General features: G+C 41.9%; 1 protein-coding gene across 4 annotated transcripts; it reads right to left on the reverse strand.

Moving 5' to 3' along the window:
* Window positions 1-1,504: 1,504 nt before the first annotated feature.
* Window positions 1,505-24,163, reverse strand: LOC129699806 (golgin subfamily A member 6-like protein 22). Of its 4 annotated transcripts, none has more exons than XM_055639904.1 (7): window positions 23,871-24,159; window positions 18,428-18,758; window positions 14,230-14,379; window positions 10,158-10,316; window positions 9,949-10,064; window positions 3,090-3,195; window positions 1,513-2,158 (listed from the first exon to the last, which is right to left on the reverse strand). In XM_055639904.1, the coding sequence occupies exons 2-7, from the start codon at window positions 18,677-18,679 to the stop codon at window positions 2,138-2,140; spliced, it is 804 nt and encodes a 267-aa protein (XP_055495879.1). In that variant the 5' UTR covers window positions 18,680-18,758; window positions 23,871-24,159; the 3' UTR covers window positions 1,513-2,137. The 4 variants fall into 4 exon arrangements, with proteins under 4 accessions (XP_055495883.1, XP_055495882.1, XP_055495879.1 ...); XM_055639906.1 differs by having other exon boundaries at window positions 1,518-2,158; window positions 14,230-14,361; window positions 23,871-24,154; XM_055639908.1 differs by lacking the exon at window positions 18,428-18,758 and having other exon boundaries at window positions 1,505-2,158; window positions 14,230-14,361; window positions 23,871-24,163.
* Between the last annotated feature and the right edge of the window lie 24 nt (window positions 24,164-24,187).

Genomic DNA, 24,187 nt, shown 5'->3' on the forward strand with positions numbered 1-24,187 from the left:
GCAGTGGATGTTATGAATCATTTTTTTTGGACAAATATTTCTCAGATCATTTTCTCAATTCAAATCTGAACTTGCTGTGGCATGAAATGATACGATAAAACTTTATTCATCCTCCGAGGGAAATTGGTGTGCAGACAGTCACAACGCACAACGTACACAAAATCTTGAAATTAAAAGTGAAAACAAAAAGAAAAAGGCAAGCGACTGTTATCTGGCTGCCGTATGCACAGCGCCTTCCCCGGAACAAATGAACAACCAAACGGACATAGACCTATCCCCTGGGCAGTGGATTCTAAACTAGTGCCCCCCTACCCCAGACAGGGTCCCCCTTTGTTCTCTCATTGTCCCTCACGGTGGTCCCCCCCCCCCCCCCCCCCCACGCCGGGTCCCCTTTGTCATTCCCTCCCCTCTCACGCTCAGCAACCGCTGCCGTGGCCCACATTGCTGCCACCGGGCTCTCGTTGCCGCTACTGGGCTATCACTGCCGCCGCTGAGGATCCTTCGGTCCAGACGGGCCTCGCCGCCCGGCTTCACCACAGTCCCCTGTGGGGTGGGTCTGGCCTACTGGGTCGTCGTTCCGGTCACATTGAGTGCTGGCTCGAAGGGCTGAATGGCCTACTCCTGCACCTATTGTCTATTGTCCATGTTGGGTGATATTGTTCACTCATCTCCTTCGGGACTAGGCCTCACCGCTTCAAATCTGCTGTCATCACTCTCCTCAAAACCACTGTTGATTTTCAGTACATCTTATTTCTTTAATGCAGTGCAAGGTCCTAAATTCATAGAAGTATTTTCTTGCATCCACCCAGTAGGTAGATTTTTAACATTGCCAAAGTTACAACTTGCATCCTATGTAACTGAGTAAATTCATCCCTCCTTATCCTCCTTTCAACCATGGATGTGAAAATGAACCAGACTGTGTGCCACATTTGGCCCTTTTTAAACAGATTGGCTTGAGATGACACTATTACTAAGACTACTATTTCCACATCTACAATAGTTGACTCTACAATTACCTTACTTTTAATGCTCTCTCATGTCTTTGCTGCTTCTCGATTCAACGATTCCATTTTATTCCTTGCCTGCCTCCCTTAATAAGTATATACATGGACACTTGGAACTCAATGGCCTATGTCCTGACTCACTACCTCATTTGTCTTATTCACTGAATACCTCTTTACTCTTGCAATTGCATTGAGTAACCAAGCCTCCATTTTGAAGTTTTCACACTTGTTTTCAGACCTCAAAGGCCTTGTTCCTTCCATTTTTAAATTTTCTCCAGCTTTAAAATCATTAAGATCTTTCTACTCCATTCTGTCATCCAAAAATAGCTCCATCATGAGTGTCTATGACAGAACTGCAGATGATAATTTACACCGAAGATAGACAGAAAATGCTGGAGTGACTCAGCGGGACAGGCAGCATCTCTCGATAGAAGGAATGTGAGATGTTTCGGGTCAAGACTTCTAAGGGTCTTGACCCGAAATGTCTCCCAATCCTTCTATCCAGAGATGCTGCCTGTCCTAAGTTACTCCAGCATTTTCTGTCTATCTTCCATCACACGAGTCTGTGGCTTCAGCTGCCAAGGCCTCAGTTCTGGGCTACTCCACCACTTAATTTTAAGATGGTCCTTCAAGAATTTAAATGTAACTACTTTGAGGGGCAAATTAAATGTATACCAGTACATGTGCATACTTAATGTGGATTATGTTGGGGTCGGGGCATTGTTCCCTTACTTGTCTTCCATCTTATGCATACCTCTAGCCTTTTACCCTACCTTTTATGGCCTAGCCTTGGGTCTTCTACTTGTTCTTGTTGTGCCTTAGTGTCACAATTTGCTCTATATATATTTTAAGTGCCTCAGAACATGTTACAGTTCTGTAGATAAAAACAAGTTGTTTCGTTTTATTACGAGATAAATTAAGTGCCCTCAACAGCAAAGTAAGATCAATATAATTTAGTGGAGTGGACATTCACTTTGGTTTGAAATTACAGTGGCAACATAAGACAATTTACTCATTTTTGTTCCAATGTACTTGCTGCAAACTGCTCTTCAAAGCTTTGGAAGATTTTGTGTAGTTCATCATATTTTTCTTTGAATCTTACTGGTAAGGTTGTCTCCAAGTTTCAATGTCAATCACCCGCAGTTTTTACAATCCTAAAGAAAACCAACAACCTGCATAATTATTTACAACTTGATGCAGTAGCAACATTAAAGTTTCACTGATTTGTAAAACATACAAGCAACAATCTATTATTTATCTAATTTTCTCTTTTCCATCATTATTATTGTTCAATCCTAGCTCAATCTTTGGCCATTCATGCACAAGACTACAACAGGCTTGTGACATTGACTCCTTGGAGTCCTTGGTGCATTGCAGTTGATCCTTTTCCTATCACATATATTTTTCCGTAGGATTTTTAAAAACTCATTTTGCTATTTTGTACAAATTGTAACTGCTTTCATTCTTTCTATCCCATTGTGTATGGTCCCCCAGTGTGAGTCGCAATTGTTCTGTATTAACAACTTCCATTCACTTCATTGTTATATTCTTCCTTTCTATTTGTTAGTATACATGGAAGGACCAAAGATTATAAATCATGTTAAAAATTAAAAGGTAAAACTGGAAAAACGCAGCAGTCAGGCAGCATATGTTTTAACCAGAAACATTACCTGGAGGTAAGAGGGATCTTGGTGTTGCTGGCAAGGTCAGCATTTAATTCCCATCCATCCCTCAAACACAGGTAAACAAAAAGGACTACTTTAATTTGCCATCATCTCTGACCCAGATATTGTGGCTTGAATGGGCTGTTCCTTTAGGTACTGTTCCATGTTCGTCACCTGTTGTGAACAACAGACACCTGCTTTTTTTTCCTGAGCTCCTTTATCTGAAATTACGAGACTTGGAGATTTCAGGAACATCCTCAACTTCACTGAAGGCAAAGCTGACCATGTGTGGATGAAACCTAATGCATTTCAACTGTCTTAAGCAGCCCTGATTAAGGGTTTGACATTCAAGGATCAACGTTGAGAAGACCCATTTAGAAAAATACAATAAAAGAGCTGATAATATCCATCATTAAGTTACCTTCTTGAATGATTGGTGCAACTTAAGTTTTTTCTGAAGTGCACTTGCTTCCTCTGTTAACCGTATTACTTCCTTTTTTAGTTCATGCAATTGTTGCTGACGTTCCCTTCAGAGATCAGGAAAACATCGCAGTAAGTTTTTACAATTTATTTAATTAGGTTAGTATCTCATCCAAAACATCTCTAAGTGGCCCAAACAGAAATAGAGCCCAAAGCTGTGGTAGAGCTTATATGATTTGTGCAATACAGTATATCCCACATATCCATTTTCCAAGTCTCCACGATATTCTTGTGCCGCTTTTCCTTTTCCATTTGTTTTTACTAAAAGCCACACAAGAATATACTAAGTATAGCTGCAAAGTGTTTATCCTGCTTTTTCTGATGTCATAATGAAATTCATAGCCATCAAGATGCTGCATTGCATTCATCACAAAAACATTAGGTGGCAAGCCCAACTAACAGTTAAGAAGGCAAGTGGCATTTAGGCCTCCATTGCAAAGTGTTTAGAATTTAAGAATAGGGAGGTTTTGGTGCAGTTGTGTGAATTGTTGGTGAGGCCGTATTTTGGAATTATTTGCACAGTTTTGCCTCCCTCACCTGTAAATATCGTGAAAGACATTACACATCCTTGTCACCACCTTTTCACACTGCTGCCCTCAGGAAAAAGGTACAGGTCGCTAAAGTCACGCACTGCTAGACTCAAGAACAGCTTTTACCCATCAGCAATCTTGGAACTGAACTCTGTCTCGGGAGCGGGTTATGGGGAAGGAGGGGGGGAGACAGTGTTAATTTATGTAAATGTGAATCCATGGGTGGGTTTGGGGAGGGAGGGAGTGTAAAAAGTACGAGTATGTGAATGTTTGAAGTTCTTTTAAATGGAGAGACACAGTAACCTCATTGTATGTGACACATGCAATGACAATAAAGCATTCTAATGATTCTGATTCTTACCTAAAACAAATGTAGTGTTATGGAATGCAGACCAAAAGAATTTCACCAGGCTAATTTGTGGGTTTAGAAGTTCTAACAAGTGAGGCTGAATAGTTTGGGGTCATTTTGCTTGAAGTTTGGAAGAATGAAAGGTGGCCTTATTCACATACAAGATCCTCACACAGGCATCGCAGGATAGATATTGTACTTTACAGTAGTGAAAGAATTGTAAACAAGTGGATATTGCAGCAAAACAAGGGCCATTCATGTAAAACTGAGGCCCTTAGTAACCCCCTCCCCTCAATCCCCAGGTGGTGGAGGCCAGATTATTAGATAATTTTAAACCAGAGATGGATAAAACTTTGAAAGATCATAGAATTCAAAGTTCGGGGGAAGTGGCACAAAAACCACATAACTCAACTAGGACCAAAAATAGGCCATTCAGCCCATTGAGAGCCCATCATGTTGAATGATGGAATAGACTTGTTGGGTCTGATGGCCTAATCAGCTTTGATTTTCTTGTGTTAAATTTCATAAAACGAACTGTGAGATTCGATTCCATTGAAGTATTCTTTACTCTTGACTTCCTTCTTGCTATCTCTAAAGATTTATTGTCTTATGTTTACATTCCACTTCTCTCTGGTTCACATTCTTCGTGCTGTAGTTTTAACCACCTCCCTAATTCTCATAATAAATCCATACACATCTCTGCAATTTTCATCTGTAATTAATAATCTACAGTAATGGACAGCCTTGGGAAAATTAATGCTTAATACCTTATATTTGAGTCCAACCTCTCAAGGATTTTTTTCCCCAGCTAACTCATTTCTCCCTATCCTGATTCCATCCTTTTACCTCAGGTTTGGTCTAGTCCCTTCCCAGTTGTATCCATGACACCTCTAATGGACTCCATCATTTTGACAGTTGCCAATTTCCTGGTTTCAACTGATTCATTTTAAGCATGGGCGCAACCTCCCTCTATATTTCCATCCCACACGAGATTGAAGGTCCTCCAATTTTTCCCTGAACAGACACTCTTCCTCTCTGTCAGCCCACTCATTCTCCCGAGTAAACCTATTCCCACATTAAAGAATTTCTACTCTTCACATTTTCTATTTTAAAGATGTAACTATAGGAATCCCATAGACACAAACTAGGCCCACCTTTATGTGGGATACATGGAACCTGTTTCAGGCCCCTTCTCCCAACTCTTTCTGATACATTGAGGGTTGTTTTTGTGCTACTTCTTGCACTTGTAAAGATCTTTTTTAATCATCATTTATGCCTTATCTACTACCCTGCACCTTTCCATGGTCCATCAAATGCTTCCCTTCTCTTTCTGGACCCCTCTGCTGTGTCTTGGGTGAAAGATAAACAAATATTCATTCCTTGATCATCCTTCCATACAAAGATAATATTTTCCCATCTCTCGCACCACTCGGTCTCTGTCTCATCTGTTCCTAATATAAGACTTTCCACATGGGTGACTCTGAGATGTCTTCCTTTTCCCACATCTCTGGCTTCTCCTGTCATGATTGTCAGGATCTTTAACTACGTTTCATCTATTTCACACATCTCTGCTCTCAAACCTTCAGGGATGGAGACAGTCCTCGGTTCCCCCACAGCTTTTAGACGAACAGATTTTCTTTCGTAGTATTTGCAAACTTCAATGCGATTCCTTAACCAGCCACATCTTTCCTATTCCTCCCCTCTCAATGTGTCTGTTTCCTCAAACTCCTTGATCGGCTCTTCAATTACCACCAACTACTTCCACCTCGTATTACTTTCCCATACAACCATGGGAACTTCAACAACCACAATTTCATCCACAGTGCAGACAGACACCCAAGCAGTCCTCTCAGTTGAAGTATCAATTCACTTGCACTTCATCCAATCCATTGTATTACATTTGAATGTTGCCTACATTGTGGAAACTAAACTCAGAGTATCCAGTCTGCAGGGCCAATACTGAGCCTCCAGTTGTCTGTTCCTTTAATTCTTAACTCTTTCCCACTCTAACCTGTATGCCTGTTGACTCCTGCATTATTCTTACAAAGCCTAATGTGTACTAGGAAAAAATGAATCCATGTTTCAGCCTTCAGGACACAAATGAAATTCAACTATTTTTGGTAACCCTCTTTTGCTATTTCTGCCAGAACTGATCAGGTGTACCATAAGATTATCCATCTACAAATTGTACTCAGAATTTCTCCCTAAACAAATCTGTGGCCATTTCATGTATTTTACCTTTCAATTCAATTCTCTGACCTGCATCTCATGGATTTTACACATCCTTTATTAATCTATCATTGTATCACTTCAGCAATCCCGGCCTCATCTTATCAGAGGTATTCCTTTGTCCTATCCATCCCTCCACACCATCTTGTTTTCTTATGCTCCTGTTCTGATGGGTCATCAACCTGCAACATTAACTCTGCTTGTCTTTTCACAGAAGCTGCCTAACCTACTAGATGTATACAGCATTTTCTGTTTTCGTAACTGAAAAATCTCATTTGTTTTTGTACAAACGTTGCTAAAATTTATCAGTCAGTTTATTTATTAAAACTACCAGTTATAAAAGGAGTGCATAAAGCAAGGGCTGGGCATTTTATGTAAAAAACCTAAAGTGGCAAAACATACTAACAAAGTGCTTGGGATTTTATAAACAGATTTAGTGTATTAAAGCAAAGCCTATATAAAACTAAAGATAGACATAAAGTGCTGGAGTGATTCAGCGGGTCAGCAGCATCTCTGGAAAGGATTGGTGACGTTTTGCGTCGGAACCCTTCTTCAGATTGAAGAAGGGTTCTGACCCGAAATGTCACCCATCTGTTTCTCCAGAGACCCGTTGAGTTACTCCAGCACTTTGTATCTACCTTCGGTATAAACCAGCATCTGCAGTTGATTTCTACACACCTATATAAAATTAGGTTGCGTGATATAGTGTATCCAGTTCTGGTCACCACACTTTAGGAAGGCTTGAATATTCTAAAGAGATTTAACTCCAATGATTTAATGAAGAAGAAATCAGATAGGTTTACAGAAAAAAAAACAAGGCTACTTCCACAGATCTATACTCGTGAGTGGGTAATTCTCCCAATGGAAGTAAAAACTGACATCAGTGTGCTTCTGGTGTTTTTACCGGTGGGCCTATGACTGAAGCAATAGTTGGCACGTTGTCCAATGACCATATAGTGCACCCATTAGAATTTATTATGCAAAACAAGGGGCAGTCATCTTGCACCTGTTTAGCAATGGTTAAAGTCTTGATGAACTAGGTTCTCAATGTAATACACTTCAACTTGCTAATTTTTGACTACAGTAGGAAGAAATATTAAGAAATATAGCCAAACATTGATTAAATAAAGTGAACATGTGTTAAACGGACCATAGGGTGGTGTCCGTTATTGCCAATTGTCCGCTATAACTGAATAAGATATCATTGTATATAGATGAAACAAAGAACTGCAGATGATGCTTAATACATAAAAAGATACAAAGTGTTGAAGTCACTCAGAGAGTCAGGCAGCATCTCTAGAGACCAAGGATAGGTAATGTTGGCACCCTTCTTCAGACTGATTCAGTCTGTTGAGTTACTCCAGCACTTTGTGTCGTTTCACCTTAAAACTACGCGCGATTCCGATGGTCTGCACCAGCGAGCCCTTCTACACCAGCTATTGCATGTCCAGTTGACGTGGCTGTTGTTGTGGCTCATGTTGTAGCCCCTGACCATCAGCTCTTTCTTCAGGCAGCCCCCTGCACCACCGTTGCCTCCTCCTCCTTCCCACCATGCTGTTCCATCCTCCACTGCCACCTCCTCATTCTCCCCCGTAAGCACTGACATCTTCCAAGGTGGAATATATCAGTGACTCCGATGGAGCGGGGTGGGGGAAGAGGCCGACTGGACAGCGCAATGGGAGAAAGTTGAGGAGGTGTTGGGAGCAAACAAAGCGACGGTCGACAGGAAGAGCCGATGGCTGTTGAGAAGGAGCCCCACAGCTACAAAGTGCGTCCTGTCGGTGACGGCAGCCTGAAGAAAATGCTATCCTTATGGCCAAAAAGTGAGCTGCAACAATAACTGCGCCAACCGAACCATGCAGTAGGTGAAGAAGGGCTTGCGTGCACCTTGTGAGCCACTGCTGGTGTTGGAAGCTGGGGTTGTAAACAGCTGGGATAGGCAAGCCAGGGGTGGCATCAGCAGGTCAGTCCGCTATAACCAAAATCAGTTATAAAGGGGTCCGTTAAAATGAGGGTTTACTGTATATCACGTGGTATAAGTACACAAACTTGAAAGAGTCTCAATCAAATTCTGAACTTTGTTGGTATCATTGGGGAGATGTTACAACTCTGATCTTGTGCTCTTCCGGTTTGCGCGTTTTTTCTATTTGCGCAAAAACGATACACGATAGCACTACGATTTTTCATCAGCTCCCTCACCGTTTATTGCTCATTATTCTATGTTCGCTCTTCTGGGGAGATGTTAACTGCATTTTGTTGTCTCTGTACTGTACACTGCACAATAAAGATTGAATCTGATCAGAATCTGAATCTGAATCTGTTTTTTCCTGTGCTGCGAATGCAACAAGTTTCGTTCCGATCGGTAGTATATTGTAAAAGTTAGCGAGGTTTAAAATTCGTAAAAACCTCGCATGCGCAGATTGATCTCTTCTCCCGCCAGTCAGCGCCGCGCGGGTTGGTCTCTTCTCCCGTCACTCCCCGGGACGGTCCGGTCCGCATCTTCCTGCGCCACCGCATCTTTACTGGAGCTGAGGGACGCTGCAAAGGTCTCCAACCGGATACAATTTTCGGAGGGACTGGAAGCGACCTGGCGCGGAGTCGGAGATGTCGCCAAACGGAAAGCGGAGAGTCTGATTCCGGCGGAGGAGAGCATGACGCCCAAACGCACCGCCATCACAACGCCATGCAGCTCCAGCCCCTTCCCTTTTGGTCCCCCTCGCAGGCTCTTGCCCCTCTTCCCCCATCTTTTCACCAAGCTCCCCCCCATCCTCACCTCCCCCCCCCCCCCCCCCTCCCACACGCGGTGGTGTGGCCATAGCTGCTGGTGCTTTCGGGCAAGGATCCATGGCCTGGCTCTAAGGGCACTGACGGCTGATGCTCCTCCGGAGCACGCAAGAAGGGAGAGGAGAGGCAATCTTGAGATCCTGAGGAGGGAGTGTGGGAGAGGAAGGGGATAGAGAGAGAGGGTAGGGAAGGGGGCAGAGTTATGGAGGGAAGGAGTGAGTGACTAGGGGTAGGGAAAAGGAGAGGAGGCAGGGATTGGAAGATAGTAGGAGGCGAGGGAAAAGAAGAGGAAGAGATGAGAAGGGAGAATGGGGAGGAGGGTGATAGAAGGAGAGGGGGTGTACAGGAGGGGGTAGTGGGGGAGGTAGGGAGTGGGGGATAGAGGGAGAGGAGGGCAGTGGGGGAAGTGAGGAGGGATAGTGGGGGGGATAGTGGAGGTGAGTAGTGGTGGGGTAGAGGGATAGGAGGGGGTAGGGAGGGGAGAGGAGTTATGGAGGGAGGGAAGGAGAAGGAGAGAGAAGTGAGGGAAGGATTGGGGGAGGAGGAGAGGGGAAAGAAGAGGGAGGGTGAAGAGGAGGGGGAGAGAGTGCTTTGGATGAGGGGAAATGAGCTGCATCAGTGCAGTTGGGGGCTATGGGTGAGTGGTGCGATATTGCGTTGGTGGACCAAGCCTCCTGTGTGACAGGGACCCAATGGGTCCCACTTAGTCCAGTCTATGACTATATACACACTATGAGCAAAAGTAGCATTAAATTCAATAGTGATATATTCAACTTTATTACCCTGCTGTAATTTATTGTATAGTCGTGCACACTTAGGGCAGCTATCCCAGGATTGTTAGCAGGAGTGCAGATGACTCCTGCAGCATCTACAAGTACAAATGGGAACATTTACACATGAATAAATACCAAGATTTTCCTTGTAGAACTTCCGAAACTTGTTGCTTCAATTTCCTGATCTTCTCGTCTCTGCATGTGATTTCTGATGCATTTTCTTTTATCACTGTAGCTAATTTTTCTTCATGCTGTATGAAGCAAAACAAAAGCTTAGCAAGTTTGGGATGAACTGGATCTTGCATACACTACTTTAAAAAAAAGCTGCTGTTTAAATTACTAACCAACTTATTGAGATGTTCAGTTTTTTCTCCAAATTCCTTTCTAGACTCATAAAGAATCTGCAACTTTTCAGCTGCCAATGATTCAGCTTGTTTTAATCTTTCTTCTGTCTGTTCATGGGATTGTTGTTCCTTTTTAATTAACTGACTATATTCAGAATCCTGTGGAAAAAATATATTAACAGACATTTATTTCTAAAGAATATCTCCACAAACGTTTACAGCCACTAGTAAGCATCACTATTGGTATATTATGTCTGTAGAATGTAAATTGTACTCATCGTTTCGTTATTGTGATTTTTAATTTTTAATGTTCTTCCTTGATTTTATCCTTTAGGGAGTGCAGAGAAGGTTCACCAGACTGATTCCTGGGGTGTCAGGACTGTCTTATGAAGAAAGACTGGATAGACTTGGTTTATACTCTCTAGAATTTAGGAGATTGAGAGGGGATCTTATAGAAACTTACAAAATTCTTAAGGGGTTGGACAGGCTAGATGCAGGAAGATTGTTCCCGATGTTGGGGAAGTCCAGGACAAGGGGTCACAGCTTAAGGATAAGGGGGAAATCCTTTAAAACCGAGACGAGGAGAACTTTTTTCACACAGAGACTGGTGAATCTCTGGAACTCTCTGCCACAGAGGGTAGTTGAGGCCAGTTCATTGGCTATATTTAAGAGGGAGTTAGATGTGGCCCTTGTGGCCAAGGGGATCAGAGGGTATGGAGAGAAGGCAGGTACGGGATACTGAGTTGGATGATCAGCCATGATCATATTAAATGGCGGTGCAGGCTCGAAGGGCCGAATGGCCTACTCCTGCACCTAATTTCTATGTTTCTATGTTCTATGTAATTCTTCCCAGTCCCCTGGATAATGATTAATTTCTGCCAGTACCTCTACAAATGACCATTCTGCTCTCTAGTGTTTTGATGAATATTGGCAGCTGAAGATTAGAGACATCACAATTGAGGCTGACTTAACCTTACACATCTACTTCACCAAGAGGGATTAACTGCTAATAATGAACACTGGAAATCCTGGCCCGTTTAACCTATTCTGACTAGCGTAAAATCACCGAATCAATGATAATACCCTATAATGAACAAGAGCTTTGATTTATTAAATATACACATTCAAAAAAATTAACCCACGATTCTTCAGAGTCTAATTGAATTTGTACATACTACAGCACTCTGTGCATTTACATATTAAACCATCAGGAGAAACCTCAATGCTGCTTTTATTTGTCTAATTAAAATGACGACAGAACAGAACAGCACGAAGAGCTTTCTTCTTTACCATCAGATAACCTTTTAACTCCATCAAATTAAGTCAAGGTAGGGATAGTGTTCATGATAATGCACCAATATCACAGCAGCCCTTCCTGAAATCCTCTTAAACTGTGGATTCTTTGCATCATTCTACCTGTTGTAGAATTTAACAGAATGAGCTAACCTCTGAAGCATATCTGGCAGGTTTTACAGGATTGGTGCAAGAAGAATGTTTATCTTGACTAAAGAATTGAGATCTGTATCAAAATAATTAGTTCTTACTTCAGTGGTGAATCATTAGAATTCTCTAACCTGGAAGGCTGCAGATTTTGAGCCATTGAATACATTCGAACCAGAGTGCAATAGATTTCGGCATTTCAAAGAAATCAGGGAATATAGATTATTGAAGAGAAATGGTGTTTAGGTGAATGGTCAGCCATTTAATGTACCACCAAGCTTGAGAGGCCAATCTACCACTGTTTTCCCATTTCTTGTGTTCTTAATTAGACAAGAATCTGAAAAGTAGGAGATTTAGGCCATATTGCTCTCCATAAGACATGCATATCTCTGAAGATCTGTCCTAGGTACAGCAGATCAATGCAATCACATAGAAAGCATATGAAGAACTACTTTCTTTGAAGATTGAGGAGATTTGGTGTGCTGACAATACTCCATCAAATTTCTCCAGGTGGACGGTAGAGATAATTCTGACTGGCTGCATCGCGGCCTGGTTTGGCAACTCAAATGCTCAAAGGAGACTACATAAAGTGGTAGACACTGCTCAATCTTAGGTACTGACCTCCCCTCCATCAAAGGGATTTATTGGAGGTATAGACTCAAAAAGGTAGCCAATATCATCAAAGACCCACACCACCCTGGCCATGCTCTCATTTTGGTACTACTATCAGAAAGAAGATCCAGGAAATTAAAAACAGTGTCCACCAGGTTCAAGAATAGTTTCTTTCCAGCAACCATCGTGCTCATGACACTACGCAACGCTAACCTTAGCAACTATGATCTTCTATGGACTGTGTCTTGGATTACTATGGAGTTCAGTTTTTGCACTTTTATGGTTACTATTTTATTGTATTTTTGATTATTATATATTATCTCTGCGTTATTGCATTTATGGGCCTGTTAAGCTGCAGCATGTAAGAATTACATTGTTCTGTTGAACAATCTTGACCCTTGAAACCTGTTCTGCCATTCATGTCTGTTCTTCCATTTCAATGCAATCTTCTTGTCCTATTCCCATATCCTTTGATTCCTTAAAATCCAGCAATCCATCAATCTGTTCTGATTGAACTGCCACAATCCTCTGCGTTAAGAAAGATTATATCCTCTTGAAGCTTCTAACTTATTACTCATTATCTCATCTAATTTGGAATCACCAGCAAAACTGGATAGATGACATTTGCTCTTCTCAGACAAATCCTTGAAAGGACATGGGTGAAGCTGTACACAAATCAATAAAAGTTAACGTGCAGGTACAGTGAACGACAGTTTGTTCATCTTGATTGCAAAAGGATTGCGAACAAGTCTAAAGATGTCTAACTGCACTTATATAGGGCCCTGGAACAAATGCGCTTGGAATAATGTGTACAGATTTAGCTTCCATACCATTGGAGGTAATGTAACAGAGCTTCAGCCAATTTATACCCGAGGAGAGCAGGTGATTGAGTTGGGGGTGTCCTATAGAACAGGATTAAGCATCCTGGGATATACTCTCTGGAGTTTAGAGAATGAAAAATGACCTTATTGTAACATAAAACTTTTACAAGACTTAACGGAGTAGCTTTGGGAGTGATGTTTCCAGTGGTTGGGGTGTCTAGAGCAAGGGAGTCATCATTTCAAAATATGAAGTTGTGTCAGTGAATGAAAGAAATGTCTTACAACCATATGGCAGTGAATCTTTGACATGCTCTATTCTAAGGGGCTATGGAGCTTCAACTGCTAAGCAAATTATGGCAGTGATGAATTGACATAATCAAGAAGGAAAATACAAGAACACATGGGGACATGATTGAGATATATAAAATTATGAAGGATGTAAGTTGGGAAACATTTTCCCTTATCGAAGATGAATAAAACTACACAACAATATTTAGGGTAAGGGTTAAGAAATTCACAAAAGATCTGAGGGGAATCTGTTCACCCAAAGCATGATGAGTACTTGGAATGCACTGGTGGATAGAATGATATAAGCAGAGTCACAGACAACATTCAAAACGTATCCAGCCAATCACTTGATTCACTTTGGCATAGAAGACTCTGGGCAAAGTGCTGTAAAATGGGACTAATACATAAGAGTGTTCACTGATCAGCATTGATGTGGTGGGCCAAATGACTCAATTCCATATTGTATGATTCAATTACTCTATTATAATGGAAAATAGAGATTCTTAATAAATGTTTCAGTCTGTCTTTTGTAGATAAAGCAAAAGTGTACAAAGCATTGGACAGTTAGACAAAAATGCTGGAGAAACTCAGCAGGTGAGGCAGCATCTATGGAGCAAAGGAAATAGGCAACGTTTCGGGCTGAAACGTTGCCTATTTCCTTCGCTCCATAGATGCCGTCTCACCCGCTGAGTTTCTTCAGCATTTTTGTCTACCTTTGATTTTCCAGCATCTACAGTTCCTTCTTAAACAAAGAATTGGACAGCATCTTTGTCATTTTTGAGGTAGATAAAATACTAGGTCCAGATGAAATGCACCCTAGGGCTATTTAAGGATACAAGGAAGGTTAATGGAAGCTCTGACTAGGTTTCCCATTGTTTCTAGCATTGATAATGTTACTATTTGGCACTTACCTTCTGTTGCATTAGTTTATTGACACTGTTTATGGTTACTTCTTTTTCTTTTAGTTGAGTTTTTAGCTGTGCATTTTCTTTTTCCAGCATACTGATTCTTTCCGTCAATTGTTTTTGATCATACATGGGAGCCTGCCAATACATACATGACTGGTTCACAATTTTCAGATGGCTAGGATTTTTGAAAGAAAATATTTCTGAATAAACATTTATACGGTTTATAGATATAACCCAGGTTAATAATTATGCGCTACTGAAGTCATTTTGATGATTTTCCAAATAATACTTGGTACATTTCACAGGATTGTCAGTACTGAATCAATTAATTCCACTGACCTTTATATTATTTCATATTTAAAAATTGCAAATGTTTATGTAGTTAACTTCAAACTTTGATGGTGTTTCATGTGCTGTAAGTAAAGCATTCATTTCCCACTAAATGTCATTGAAAAAATATTTCTCTATCCTGCTTAGTGGTAATTCCCAAAACGTCCCATTGAAATTGATTCACCGACAATTTTTCAGCAGCTTTTCAAAACTTGTCATAGCATTAAGAGCCATTGTTATGGGAGAAAATTTGATGCCGGCCATTTAGACTGCCCATGTGGACTCGTATCCATTTCCCCTCTTTCACCTATATTCCTTTCTAGAATCATACAGCATGGAAAATGGCCCTTTGGGCGAACTTGCCCACACTGACCAACATGCCCCAATATACACTAGTCCCACCTGTCTGTGTTTTGCCCATATCTCTCTAAACCTATCCTATCCATGGACCTGTCTAAATGTTTCTTAAACATAGCGATAGTACCTGTCTCAACTACCTCCTCCAGTAGCTCATTCCATACACCCACCTCCCTTTGTGTAAAAAAAGTTACCCCTCTTGATCCTATTAAATCTTCCCCCCCCCCTCACCTTAAACCTATGCCCTCTGGTTCTCGATTCCCCAACTCTCGGCAAAAGACTGTGTGTTTACCCGACCTATTCCTCTCATGATTTTGAATACTATAAGATCACCCCTCATCCTCCTGCGTTTCAAGGAGTAAAGTCCTAGTCTTCAAGGAATAAAGTCCCTATAGCTCAGGCTGTCATGTCCTGACAACATCCTCATAAATCTTCACTGCATCCTTTCCAGCTTGACAACATCTTTCCTATAAGATGGTTACCAAAACTGAACACAATACTCTAAATGCAGCCTTGCTAACATCTTATATAACTGTAACATGACCTCCCATCTTCTACACTCAACACTCTGACTGATGTAGGCCAACATGCGGAATGCCATTTTGACCACCCTATCTACCTGTGACGCCACATTCAAGGAACTATGTACCTGCACTCCTAGATCCCTCTGCTCCACAACACTACTCGGATCCCTACCCATGTTAGACTTTCCAAAATGCAACACCTCACATTTCCCTGTATTAAACTCCATCAACCATTCCTCAGCCTACCTGGGCAACCGATGAAGATCCTGCTGCAATTTTTGACTGCCATCTTCACGAAATGCCATACCACCCACTTCACAATTCTTTATCTCACACCTCCCACTTTTTGTCTTTCATCTGTCCTTTGTCCAACCTTCTGCTTGATTCCGTCAGTGCTTAATTGATTTTAGCAAATGCAGTAAACCCTCGCTATTACAGACCTCCACCGAAATCTGTTATATATTCATGTCTGTAACAGCGAAGGTTTACTGCATTTGCTAAAATCAATCAAGCACTGACATCCTCTCAGCTCTAAGATTCCCAGATTTGAATTAACCCTTCCACATACTATAATAATGAGAGAGGGTAGTAGATAGCAGTAGTAACACAAAAACTTGGAGAAAGAATGAGATCAGTTGCACCTCCTCTAAACTCATCTATTGCTCCCGATGTAGCCTCCTTTACATTGGTGAGACCAAGCGTAGATGAGGCAGCCATTTCACTGAACACACGCTCAGTCTGGTCTGCCAAGGCCTGCTAGATCTCCCAGATGCTAACCGCTTAACCTCCCCACTCCCATACTAACCTGGGCCTCCTCCATTGCCAGTGTGAGGCCACACGTAAACTGGGGGAACAGCACCTCATATTCCACATGGGTAGCTTACAACCCAGTGCTATGAACAATGAATTCTCCAATTTTAGGTAACTAACGTACAAAAAGCCAACCCCCCTTACCCGTCACATTTTCCCCCTCTCTTTCCTGTGTCCCACATGGATGCACACTCACGTCACCTTTTCCCCTTTCCCCCCACATCCCCTCCCACCTATAGTCTTTCCTCTGGCTTCACATTTCAAGCCTCTTCCATCCTTGGCTCCTCTCACACTTCTTGTCTTTTCATCTCTGGCCTTTGTCCAACCCACCACTCAAAACCCCTCATCTGTATCCCGGGATTTGTCCCATCTCACCCAGCTTTCTTCCCCACTACTGCAATCAGTCTGAAGAAGGACTTCGACCCAAACGTTGCCTATTTATGTTCTCCAGAGATGCTGCCTGACACACTGAGTCACTCCAGCACTTTATGTCTTTTTTTGTAAACCAGCATCTGCAGTTTCTTGTGCCTTCAATTGCATGCTGTTCATCTAAGCCAGGGGTCGGCAACCTTGTTCTGCATAGGGGCCAGATCGCATGTCTGTGAGCGGATGGCGGGCCACATCCATCATGTGTACACATGGATCCCGCCCCCATCCCGCCCCGGATGGCAGGCATCAAATCACGTGTTCACGGAAGGTAGACAAAAATGCTGGAGAAACTCAGTGGGTGAGGCAGCCTCATGCAATCTTTGTCTCACCTGCTGAGATTCTCCAGCATTATTGTCTACCTTCGGTTTTTCCAGCATCTGCAGTTCTCTCTTAAACGTGTTCACAGAAGGTGCGTGGCCGTGTCGGTGACTTTGCATAAGATGCGGTACAACCAAAGCTTGGCGCTCGGTGGGCCGGATGATTACGGGAAAAAAAATCCGCCTGCGGGCCGGATGATTTCGGGTTACAGGCCTCATTCTGCCCGGGGGCTGTAGGTTGCCAACCCCTGATCTAAGCAAAGCCCACTGATAGCCAAGCTGCATTGATGTGCTCATGCACTCAACTGTGGGACAAGGATCAGCCATGATCATATTGAATGGCGGTGCAGGCTCGAAGGGCCGAATGGCCTACTCCTGCACCTATTTTCTATGTTTCTAGTTTCTAAGAAAGTGGAAGTCTCAGAGCCCATCACACTGATGAAGACTATAGTTTTACATTCCAACCACAATATAGTGCAACTCTTAGAAACGGGTAAGTTACGAGCAGTGTCAGATTATTGACGAGTGAAATGGCAGAGTGATCTATTGCCTGCTGACGAGCAAATACAATCAAGGATGGTGTTGTGAATCCAGGCTCACTGATGGTGAAGGGAAAACATGAGTGTATGGAAGAAGCAGACACAGAAGAGAGTGGCAAGACGGTTAAAGTACTTTGGAGGGGCCAGATGTAGAGTAATTTTAGGTGGATAGATCAAAAAAATATAATGGAGAAGGAAGAGTACTAAAAGGAGAACAAATCCCAGGAACTAGATTGGTGCAGGTGGAAGAATTAATAACCTTGACAGAGGCCCTCATTAGGAGAGAACATGGAGTAAATATTTATACTGACAGCAGATATGCCTTTGGGGTTGTATATGATTATAAAATAGTATGACCATGAAGGGGATATGTCACCTCATCTGGAGGACTCATTCAAATTTAGGAATGTGTTAAAAACCTGGTAACAGCAGCTACCCTCCCTCAGTTGGGCTGTGACAAAAAGTAAGTGGGCACAAAAAGATTCAAACAGAAAGTAAAGACTATGCAGTTAGAGCAGCTAGAAGACAGATGTGAAAGGACAAGGGAACGAGTGTTGCCTCCATAAGTAGAATTACCCAAATGTCAGAGAATATAAAGAACAGTCTGCTCCAGGGAAAAAGAACAAGCGAGAACATCAGGGACAACCTTTAGGGAACAGTTTTTCAAAATTATAAATAATATCGGCATTAACAAATGTAACAACAATAATGTAGTGGTCAGAAAAATAAATGGGAAGATTGGCCCTGAGCTCAAGAGCAAATATTCAAGAAGATTGAGAATACTGGCAGATACTAATGAAACAGCACTCAACAGAATGTTTGCAAACGAACATCTTGAGGACAATTGAGGGCAATAGTGTTAACAAGTAAGGATATAATGATAATTTAAGCTTACTTTACTTGTAGCATCTTTGGCAGAATGTTCATGTGTTTCACTTCCATATGGAATTCTCTTTAATTGCCCTTTATGTACTTTTGTGGCATCTAAATGGGTGGTCACTGATTTTGTTTCTGGAATGGGCATGCTTACGCCTGATATTCCTGTAAAATCCAGAGGCTCCTTGATTGATATATTAGGTTCTCCGTGCGTATTTTTGTGTTTCAGGCTACCAGTTGATCTTGTTGCACCCAATTTCACTTTGGACATTGTGAATTTAGTGATGGATATTTGTTCACTATTTGCCAAAATAACACCATCAGGCAACGTGCATCATTATTGATTCTTCCTAAATTGCAAAAAAAACATCAGGACAATGGACAATAAAGTAATAATAATTATTCTCTGATTTTAACCAGTATTTTGTATTTGAGAAATTATGAAGCTTAACCAAAATACACATGGACTGTTTTGAGACAACACCAATAAAACTAACTTGGAAACCGGGCAACTGGTGTAATTAAAATTTCCAGAATTTCTTGTTTTCATTTACAGGGTATTTTATCCCAATTTTCGGTTCAACTGAGGTATCATGGAAATGCGCGGACGTTTACATTAGTAGCTGATGACCATTTTTACACCATTGGCAAAGCTGCCACGGTGATGAAGCCACTTAAAATGAATAAGTATGCTAATCAATATTGAAAAGGTTAACCGAGACAAATTAATACACATTTTATTTTCCAGAAAATCTTTTGGTTTACAAATGCCATCATTCAAATCATCAATACAAATGGTTAAGAGTGCTGGTTCTAAAATGAAGGCAGATTACAAAAGAGTGAGTATTAAACTGTCTCGGTGTTCTTGTGCAGGAATCACAAAAAAAAGTTAACAGGCAGGAGAAGCAAGTAGTTAGACAATCATGTGGCGCATTGGCCTGTATTACAAGAAGGTTGAAATCTGGTAATTGGGATTTATAAGTACAGCTGCACAGGATTAGACGAGGCTACATTTGGAGTACTGTGCACTGTTTGGGCGCTCTTAATTGAGAAAGGACATAATAGCATTATTGAACCAGGAACCAATGTAGATCGACAAGCAGAATTTTGAACACCTCCAGGTTCACAAGGGTGAAAGTGAGAAGGCTGCAATGTCAGTACTGAAACTGTTAAATGGTGATTGTGACTTTTAGCAAAATAGGAACTGTGACATTTAAAAATGGTAATTATCAGTCTTGGTAATGCAATCAAAGCAAAGCACATGAATTAACAATATGTCATGGGTATGTCTGGTCTGATTCAATCTCAGCCAGTTATTTCTGAAAGATGGATTTGCTGCTTAGGAAGTGGAGTTTGTAATGGGGACTGAAGACAGTGGATAAAAGCTACTCAGTATTTGCGAAAAAATGTCTGCTCTTTCAATACTGGATGTTGCATCGAGGCACACTAAAGACAATAGAGAAGTTGAGATTGTGAGTGAGGTGAGTGTCTTCAGCATACATACAGAAACTAGTTAACTGATTTTCAAATGATGTTGCTAAGGGCCTTGCTGTATTTGATGAGTAAGGGAGAATCAAGAGTTAGATTCTTGGGTGTCTCCGGTGTTAATGAAGTGCAAAGAAATATAATTGAGTATTATTCTCTGACTGTGACTGGAGACAGAGCATAGGAACCAAATGAATGAATCCATTGTTCATGGATTACAAATGGAAGCCATGGGAGCCATGGGTCCACCATATTGAAGTCTGAGATTGATGAAAAAGGAGAGAAGGTCAAACAGGATGTTATGTGTTACTTAGGTAGCGGTTCAAAATCTAATTGAAGAGATTCAATCGTGGGATTGAAAGAAAGATGGCAGTAGACTTGGGAGCCAATTATATTTAAATTTGCAGGATGTGGGTGAGTGGGAACAGGTCAAGAGTGTTATATTTTCAGAGGGGTGATGACAAATTAAGAAGGAGAATGCATCTGAGGGGAGTGAAATATTACTAATATCAGCTAACATAGGAGCCAGGAATATCAGGATTACTGATTCACTCCCTCAATAGCAAGAATGTCCTTCCTCATACTAGGAGACCAAAACTGCACACAATACTCCAGATGTGTTCTCACCAGGGCCCTGTACAACTAGCTGCAGTAGGATTTCTTTGCTCCTATACGTAAATCCGTTCTCTATAAAGACAATATGCCATTTACTTTCTTCACTGCCTGCTGTACCTGCATGCTTACTTTCAGTGACTGATGTACAAGGACACCAAGGACTCGTTACACCTCCCCTTTTCCTAATCTGACACCAATCAGATAATAATCTGTCTTCTTGTTCTTACATACCAAAGTGGATAACATCACATGTATTCACATTGTACTGCATGTGCCCACTCACCCAACCTATCCAAGTCACCCTGCTGCCTCATAGAATCCTCCTCGCAGCTCGCACTGCCACCCAGCTTTGGATCATCGGCAGTTGGAGATGTTACATTTAATTCCTTAGTCTAAATCGTTAATATAAATTGTAAATAACTGGGGTCCCAGCACTGTGCCTTGCGGCACCCCACTAGTCACTGCCTGCCATTCTGAAAAGGACCTGTTAATTCCTACTCTTTGCTTCCTGTCTGGCAACCAGTTCTCTATCCATGCTCTAATTTTGCACACTAATCTCTTGTGTGGGACCTTGTCAAAGACTTTTCGAAAGTCCAGATACACCACATCCACTGGCTCTCGCTTATCCATTCTACTTGTTACATCCTCAAAAAATTCCAGAAGATTAGTGAAGCATGATTTCCCCTTCATAAATCCATGTTGACTTTGACTGATCCTGTCACTGCTTTCCAAATACGCTGCTACTAGATCTTTAATAATGGACTCAAGCATCTTCCCCACTACCAATGTCAGGCTAACGTCTATAATTCCCTAGGTACACAAAAATGCTGGAGAAACTCAGCGGGTGCAGCAGTATCTATGGAGCGAAGGAAATAGGCAACGTTTCGGGCCGAAACCGTCCTTCAGTCTATAATTCCCTGTTTTCTCGCTCCTCCTTTCTTAAAAAATGGGGTTACATTAGCTACCCTCCAGTCCACAGGAACTGATCCAGTCTATAGAACATTGGAAAATGATCACCAAAGCCTCCACGATTTTTAGGGCCACCTCGAGTACTCAGCAGATCATCAGGCCCTGGGGATTTATCTGCCTTCAGTCCCAACAGTTCACCCAACACCAAAAAAAATCTGGAAAGTCATTTTGCAGTCGTTTAAAAGTTTGATTAGGCCACATTTGGAGTATTGTGTGCCATTCTCATTGCGGCATTGCAGGAAGATCGGTGAGGCATTGGAAAAATGATTCACACGGATTGAGCATGGTTTAGAGGGTATTAGCTACAACGTTGTACAAAGTTAGATTGTTTTTTTGGAGTGTTGAAGGTTAAATCTGCAATTTTTATAATAATGTCCCAACTGATAAAGGTAAATCAGTTTGCTTTTTTTTTAAAACCACCTATAGAATTGAGAACAGTACAGCACAGGAACGGGCCCTGCAGCTCCAATGTTTTTACCAAACACGATACCAAGTTGCCTGTCCCACTGAGGTACTCCAGCATTTTGTGCCTATCTTCAGTGTAAACCAGCATCTGCAGTTCCATCCTACACTTACCAAGTTAGTTGTCTACTTGTACAATCCGAAAGAAGTATGTAAAATAATGAGAGGCAGAGACAGGGTAGGTGGGTTCCCCAGGATGGAAATGTCAAATACTAGTGGGCACAGATTTTAGGTGAAATGAGGAAAATTTAAAAGGAGATTTGTGGGGCAAGTTTATTTTTACAGAGAGTGGTAGGTGCCTGTGACACGCTGCAAGTGGAAATGGTGGAAGCGGATACAGTTGTAACATTTAAAAGGCATTCAGGCAGTGCATGAACAAGCACGGATGGAGAGACACAGACCCTATCAGGCAAATATGATTAGTTTGAATTGACATCATAGTGAGCACAAATATTGTGAATTGAATCTTGTCCCTGTGCTGTACAATTTTATGTTTCAGAGATTAAAAAAAACAAAATAATCAAGTTAGTCAATATCATTGATGATTGATGAGTGATATAGTCAGGGAAATCAAGTTATCTGGATGAGTATAATGCAATGTAGAGTCCAGAAGGCTGCAACGAGTCTGCAAAGAAAATGAGATGTTGTTCCCCCATCTTGTGTTATTGTCTCTTTATAACATTGCAGGCCACAGACCAATAAAGGACGTGGGATGGAGAATTAAAGTGCAGAAAACAAGAAGCTCAGGTTGCAAGGCAATTGTCTCATCATCTTTGTTTGCAAGGAAAAGTATAATAAGGGTGTGACTGGGGGAATGGAATAGTGGGAACGTCCTTTCACCTCTTCCCTTCCTACCTTTCAGTTACACAAATAGACGTGTAGGAAAGAACTGCAGAAGTCCCAGGTGCAATAGCCATTCACTTACACTTCTTCCTATCTAGCATACCGAGTTTAGTGATCACAATGTGGTCTCCTCTACACTGAAGACACCAAACACAAACTGGCTATTCACTTTGCAAAGCCACCCACATTCAATCTACGCAGGCAACCCTGAGCCTCCTGCTCAGGGCCACGTTAATGATCCATCCCACTCCGAGCTGCTGATGCGGGGACTCTTGGATTATTCCAACATGGCCCAACACAAGCTTGAAGGATAGCACCTCGCCCTTTCATTCTGGTACGTTGCAGCTTTCTGGATTCAATTAAAACACGACAGCTTCAGGTAATCTGATTTATTTGTCTAGGCCAGTCGCCCATCTATGACACTGCCACTGACTCCGTTTTTTTCCCCCATTTTTCTCTCTGAAATTAGATATGCCCAGCCTGGCCTGCCGGTCGTGTCTTCCTGCTCTGCATTCTTTTGTGTTTTCTCATCCTCTGACTTCGTTGACCAGATAACATTCTTTACAGCATAGCTATCCCAGGTTTATTCCATCCCCTCTGCCTCTGTACCTTGAAGACCTCCTTCTGACTACAAGGCTCTGCAAACTTAAATGTTAATTATATTTCCCTTCGGATAAATTAGCACTTCCTACATGTTCTGTTTTTTTAATTTTAGATTTCTAACAATTGTACATCTAACACTGCTGCTCTTCACTTCCTCGTTGCTGAGATTGCGCAGTCTGGTGTCTGTTGCTAACGTCGCAAAATCTAAAGGTGAAGAAGTTTAAAGATACAGCGAGAGCGAAACGCTGCGTTAAAAAAAAATAATTTTATGAACTGTTCGCGGAATCTGAATATATAGACAGAGAAAATGCGAACGTTAAGATGAGAATACTAAGAGATAAAAGTGCTGGAAATGGTTGTGGGGAGGCGGCGATTAACAACCGGGTGGGTTTTTTACAACATCAAACGCCTCCCTGCTTAATAGTTGGGTTAAAGAGATTCTCTTAAAATAGCAGTTTCAGTGAATGGCTTTTGAAATCGTTTACCTGTTTTCTCCTTAAAAGTATTGGCTGGCTGGCTGGCTGGCCAGTGTACTTTGGGAACTTTCTACAGCTCGGTGCCGAGAGATAGACTTTTTATAAATAGAATTACTGACCAACCCCTGTTCATAATAATAATGATAACCACGGCCCTGTTTGCGCATCGAGCTGCTCTCGCAGACGAGCGGCGCGGTTGCCTGGGTTACCCGGACGCCGGCCTTGCTGCACTGCGGCTCCGGCCCGCAGCGCCAACACGGGGATGGAGGGGGGAGGGGGAAGCTAAAGACTGCGACACGTTAAACCGCCGCCAATCGGGCGCCTCT

This window comes from Leucoraja erinacea, chromosome 8 (assembly GCF_028641065.1).
Source record: "Leucoraja erinacea ecotype New England chromosome 8, Leri_hhj_1, whole genome shotgun sequence".
Classification (NCBI taxonomy): domain Eukaryota; kingdom Metazoa; phylum Chordata; class Chondrichthyes; order Rajiformes; family Rajidae; genus Leucoraja; species Leucoraja erinaceus.

Bases quoted from the DNA above. Each gene is read 5' to 3' on its own strand.
- LOC129699806 (XM_055639904.1), bottom strand. From the start codon at position 18,679: ATGTCCAAAGTGAAATTGGGTGCAACAAGATCAACTGGTAGCCTGAAA. The intron at 14,380-18,427 runs GTAAGCTTAAAT...ATTGTGAACCAG, and splicing joins CCAAAGATGCTACAAGTAAA to TCATGTATGTATTGGCAGGC. The intron at 3,196-9,948 runs GTATTTATTCAT...TGATCTCTGAAG, and splicing joins GTTCTACAAGGAAAATCTTG to GGAACGTCAGCAACAATTGC.